At 52.1% G+C, this 5,880-nt stretch overlaps 1 protein-coding gene across 1 annotated transcript in view; it reads right to left on the bottom strand.

The window, feature by feature from the left end:
* Nucleotides 1–1,185, bottom strand: part of hecw2b (HECT, C2 and WW domain containing E3 ubiquitin protein ligase 2b) — a gene marked incomplete at its 5' end in the record, with an annotated part of 24,846 nt that extends 23,661 nt beyond the window's left edge. Inside the window, one exon of the mRNA XM_084440179.1 lies at nt 846–1,185. Coding sequence (XP_084296305.1) covers nt 846–1,185 — 340 coding nt within the window. The remainder of the gene's footprint in view (nt 1–845) is intronic.
* Between the last annotated feature and the right edge of the window lie 4,695 nt (nt 1,186–5,880).

Below are 5,880 nucleotides of genomic sequence, written 5' to 3'. Positions count from 1 at the left end.
CACTTTCTTGCTAGTCATCAGAACCACAGGACAACACACACCACACACACGCACGCACGCACGCAGCATCCTGTGCCCATGGCAACATAGAAGCTCCAATGAGGTGTGAGCGAGTCTATGGCAACTGTAGACGCTACATACTGGTCTGTTTAACACAGTTTTCCCCCAAGCAATTATGACAATGCCTGATACAGATTTACTAATGGAAGAAGAGGTAGTCCTCAGGCGTGTTTTATTTGGGAGGGGGAAGGCGTGAAAGAAGAGGGAATGTCAGTCCGACCATTAAACAGCAGAGGCAATGAACAGAGTTTAACCTCGTTCGCGACATGGGAGAAATTGATCCGGAGCAGCATTTGAAGGACTTTATTTCTGAATGTCTGTGAAAAGTGTTGTCGTTGTGTATCCCCTGGCCAGTCAACCAATCAAATCTGTGAGACATATAATGACGTGGCTGTGAGCCGCTTGAAATTTGAGGAGGTACGAGCTAAGTGGCTCACAGCCTGTGAGACGTTCACTAATTACAGTGTAGGTCCATGAGCCAAAACATCTGACTCACAGGGGTTGTCTCACAGTAGTATAAATTAGGCTTAACACTTACACACACACCTACCTGAAAGGCTAACAGTATAGAGTACTCTCACACACACACAGCTGACAGTGTACCAGTATATCAGACTGCCCCCCAATCAGACGTACACACACACACACACACAAACACACAAACACACACACTAAACTTATAGGCCTATAGAGTACTTACACACACAGTTGACAGTGTGCCAGTATACCAGACATACTGCCCCTACCCCCCCCCCCCCCCCCCCCCTCCTGGACACCCCCCTCACCGATGTGGTAAAGCCCGATCCAGTCCGTGGCGTCCACTTCCTCCTTGATGTCCCAGGAGATGACCAATGGGCTCTGGGGGGCGTGGCCTAGCGTGAACTGGTAGGTGGAGGCAGTGAGGGAGGAACGGCTCTCCGAAGTCACCAGGTCGGCGTCACTATTGGCTCTTTGCAGGCCCAGAGGCTCCGCCCTCTCTCTCTCTCTGCTAGACCCTCCCCTGGCCCTGCTCCCTTGCTCTGACAGGCTGCGGAGATTCTCTGGGCTGAGGGTGTAGCGCATGTGCGGGCTCCGCCTCCGGACGACCAGCAGGTGGTCCCGTGCCGAGGACGCCGCCGTGGCCATGGTTACGGAGGAGGAGGAGTAGGAAGAGGATGGGTAAGAGGAAGGGGGAGAGGGGTACTGGTGAGGGTGTGAGGGGTGATGATGATGGTGGTGGTGGTGATGATGATGGTGGTGGGGGGAGGGGGTGGAAGGGATGGGTCGGGGTCGGGGGGGGAGGACGGCCGTGGCGAGGGAGGGGCGAATGGTGGAAGCCGGTGGGAGGAGCCGAAAAGGAAGAGGAGGACCCAGCGTCTGTGAGAGCGCCGGGGGGAGGGAGGGAGGGGGCTGGGAGGGACAGCTAGGTTGGACCACGCCTCCTCTGGGAGAAAACCCTCCCTCAGCTCAGCACATCACTGCTTTCTCTGCCCACGTGCCCTTGAGCAAGGCGCTTCTTCTGAGTAACTCCTTCCACGGATGCTGCAAGGTGGCAGTGTTCACAGGTTGCCCACTTTATTTCCCGTCTTCCTGCTTCCTGTGTCCACTTCCTGGTTCCCAGGAACGTATTAGCGTTGCAGTGCTCGTCCCGCCTTTCTGTCACGTCCAGGCTCCTCCCACCTCGTCTGCTACGCTACGCTATGTGTCCAAACACAAACTACCCAGAACCTACTATGGAGAGGAGGAGAGGAGGAGAGGGGGAGAGGAGGAGAGGGGGAGAGGGAGAGGAGGAGAGGAGGCGGTCTGGTGGGAGGGGGGTCCACAGCTAGGTGTATTCCTCCAGAGGGGGAAGGGGGTGGGGGGGGTCCAGGTCTGTCGAAGAGATGCCAGAGGGAGGATGGAGACCTGTGGGAAAGAGGGAGAGAGAGAGTGGGACAGAGGGATGGGGAGAGAGAGAGAGAGAGAGAGAGAGAGAGAGAGAGAGAAGGGACAATCATTAACACACAGTAACACAGGAGAAAGAGAGAGAGCCTACGGGCTGAGCTAGGACTCCTCTGTCCCTGAGTCAGAGGGGGGAGGGAGGGACCGACAGACAGATGGGGGGGGGGGGGGAGGGGGGGGACCAACAGAGAGATGGAGGAGGGGAGAGATGGACAGGTAATCATGAACACCCAGTAATGTAGCTCTCGCTGACCCAAGGCTAGGCTACATTAGTACATTTAGATGTATCGACCCTTCTACTGGTGTCTCTTTTAGCTTCTCAGCCTTCCTGTCTCCTCCCTGCCCCTCACTTCCTCTCCCCCCTCCCTCCCTCTCTCTTTCTCTCTCTCGTCATCTCTAGCGTGCTTCCTCTTACTGACAATGTTTCTATCATCCCTTTATCTCTCTCTTTCTCAGAATATCTATCTCTCTCTCCCTCCCTCCCTCTATCACTCCATCTCTTGTCCAGGACTTGCGTCGCCATGGTGAAGGCTGATTATGCCTGGTCACACACAGATGCCAGGATCAGCACCATAAACACGAACGACGCACTCATCCCTCTCTCTCTCTGTCACTCCATCCCTCCCTTCCTGTCTACACAGGCTTGCTTTGAAAAGAGGTAGATCACCCTCTCTCTCTCTCTCTCTCTCACACACACACACACACACACACACACACTCCCAGGAGGCTCCTAAATTAGCTTCCCAGTCACTGCTGTCAGTGGAGCAGCAGGGCGAGAGGAAGAGAGTATGTGAAAAAGAGAGAGAGGGTTGGGGAGAGAGAAAGAGAGGGAGAGAGAGAGAGAGAGAGAGTGGTCTACTGTATATTTAAGTAAAGGATGTATGAATTAATAATATTGAGTGTCAGATGGGTGGATAGAGCAGGTGGAACAATGTCTCTGCAGGAGTAGGTAGACCACCGGCCCAAACACCGACTGGAACTAAGCCCTGTACCTAGACGTTATAACCCAGAATAATGTGGGTGTGAGAGAGAGAGTGTGTGTGTGTGTGTGTGTGTGTGTGTGTGTGTGTGTGTGTGTGTGTGTGTGTGTGTGTGAAAGAGAGAGAGAGAGAGAGAGAGAGTGTGATGTTTATCCTATAGATAAAGAACAGAGACCCCGCTTGTATCTGATGAGCAGAGAGACCATCAAGACCAGGAGATACACAGCTATGGACGAACAGACTGTACAAAACAATACTGGAGATACCCACACATAGGAGAGAGACAGCGGGGGGGTGGGGGTGGGGGACACGCCCACTCAGCAGCGCGGATTGTTTTAAAAATAGCTCAGGGGCCAGATATGAGTGTAGCACTGGCAGAGAACACAGAAACACATTCTCAGTGTGCGCTCACACACACATATGCACACACACATATACACAGGCACGCGCACGCACTCTCTTCATCACACTGTCACGCACATGCGCACACACATCCTGATCCTGGGGTGAGGATTAGGGGAGAACGGTTGGATTTACTGTTCACACAACCCTGCTCTTAATCCAGTATTACAACACACCGCTCCACCAATTGGACCACGCAAACACACACACACACACACACACACACACATATTCTCGCTCCATCCCTCTCTCTTCCACTCATCTCTCCCTCCCTAGTCATGAGTTTCTCTCTCGTGAAGGGTTTAAAACCTGAACTGTGACCAAACACACAGAGCCCATAATAACTCTCTCTTCTTTCTCCCTCTCTGTCCATATTTTCTCTGTTGTCCATCCTGGCATTCTCAGTCACATGATCAGGGCGCTCGGGCGACCTCTGGTTCAGCGGAGTTGACAGAGGTCCCATGCAAAGGCCTATCTGTGCACGCACACACACACACACACACACACACACACACACACACACACACACACACACACACACACCCAAGAGGTGCTGCTGGCTCCAACTCTGTCCCCCTATCGGCCTGCCCATTAGCTATTGATTCTCAATCCTACTGAGACAGCCACACACACACAGACACACACACACACACACACACCTGGAGGAGACGCCAGGACTGTGATAGCTGATTCTGTGGTCTGCCCTGTCTGATTCCCCCCTCTCCATTCAACCCTGCAGGCTGACAGGCCTCTCTCTCTCTCTCTCTCTCTAGGAGCCACATATCTATGTCTTCTGTATCTTATATGTTTTATATGGTCTTGAATTGTTCACTGTCACTTTAGGTGGTGGTGGGCGTGCTTATAGGTGACCCCCCCCACACACACACACACACACACACACAAACAAGCAAACACAGAGGGCCTGAAATACAAGACTCTGTTCAATGCCTGGCTCTTCTGACTCTGCTCAATGCCTGGCTCTTCTGACTCTGCTCAATGCCTCGCTCTTCTCACACACAGACAGCGGCAGCAGCCAGACTATCTTGACTGTCTCCAGGAATGTAAACATCTCCAGCTGGAGAACAGGATGACAGGAGGGAGTGAGGAGAGGAGGACAGGAGAGGAGGGAGGATGTGGAGAGACAACAGAGAAGGGAGAGGGGGAGAGGAAGGGAGAACAGGAGAGAAGAGCAGGGGAGGAGGGTGGAGACAGGAGAGAGGAGGAGAGAAGAGGGAGGAGAGGACGGAGGAGAGGATGAGAGAGACTAGGGGTAGATGAGGGCAGAGAGTCAAAAGGGAGAGAGAGAGAGAGAGAGAGAGAGAGAGAGAGACAGAGAGAGAGAGAGGAGAGGGGAGGGTGATATGAAAATACTCTCACGCTCACACACATGGCGGCCAGCGGGGACAGTGGCACACAGGAATGTGGTGGGTGGGGCCGGGACAGGAACCTCCTCATTGTTGTCCTATTTCTGGCGTCCCGGCAGCCACCAGCGGCCCAGGCCTCCCTCCTCCGCTCCCTCCCTCCCTCAGACACACTGATCCAGGATCAGCCCGTCTCCTGTCATCGACCATTCAGACCTGGATCAATCACATTGATCAATCGCTTCTCAGTATTCGACGGCACAGTAATTGACAGTGTGTTCGATTTGTCTCCCGGGCGGGTTGACAGTTGCACTAATGGGACTAACCTATTGGTTTAAATGCAATTTATGTGATGTAGATATATCAGACGTAAGTAGATAGATCAGACGTACATCCCAAGTATTTGCAATAGTATTTGACTGAGGTCTGCCCTGAACTCATGCTAAGACGAAACAACAGGTCAGACTGGAGAGACGAGATGACCTCAGCAAGCTGGCAAGAGATGACCTCAGACCAGTCTCTAAAGGCATCTGGACCCTACAGTATGCTATAGCCAATCAGGGGACATCATTGACCACGTTTGGTAAAGTGAGGCTCCTCATTGGCTCTGTCTCTCTCTCTCTCTCCCACACACACACACCCCAGAACCTGGACCCACAAGAGATGCAGATAAACATCTGACAGGATTATCAACCAGATATAGTCATATAATCAGATATCCTAGATCAGGTATGATGTGATATAATCAGATATCGGGCCTTCTGTTCACTGTGAGAATGCTGGGATTGAGTTGGCACACAGATACACTGGTGTGTGTGTGTGTGTGTGTGTGTGTGTGTGTGTGTGTGTGTGTGTGTGTGTGTGTGTGTGTGTGTGTGTGTATGTGTGACTGTGTGTGTTAGCTAGGTTTCTCTACTTCCTGTAGAGTGATGGTAATAATGGGAGACTTCTAGAACTACTGTATGACGTAAGTTCTACTCTATTCCTGTTACTGTATAACTGTTGTATAAGGAGTTCTACTATCCTGTTATAGCTGCTGTTTAAGAAAGGTTCTACTCTCTACTCCTCTGTTGTAACTGCTGTATGAAGAAAGTTGTAGCCTACTCTATTCTACTCTACTAATCTACAGTATAACTTGTGTATGAGGACATTTCTAC

Source organism: Borostomias antarcticus (genome assembly GCF_949987555.1).
Source record: "Borostomias antarcticus genome assembly, chromosome: 6".
Lineage (NCBI taxonomy): Eukaryota > Metazoa > Chordata > Actinopteri > Stomiiformes > Stomiidae > Borostomias > Borostomias antarcticus.
The sequence above is the reverse complement of the archived record's forward strand: the minus strand, read 5'-3'. Positions and strand labels throughout refer to the sequence as shown.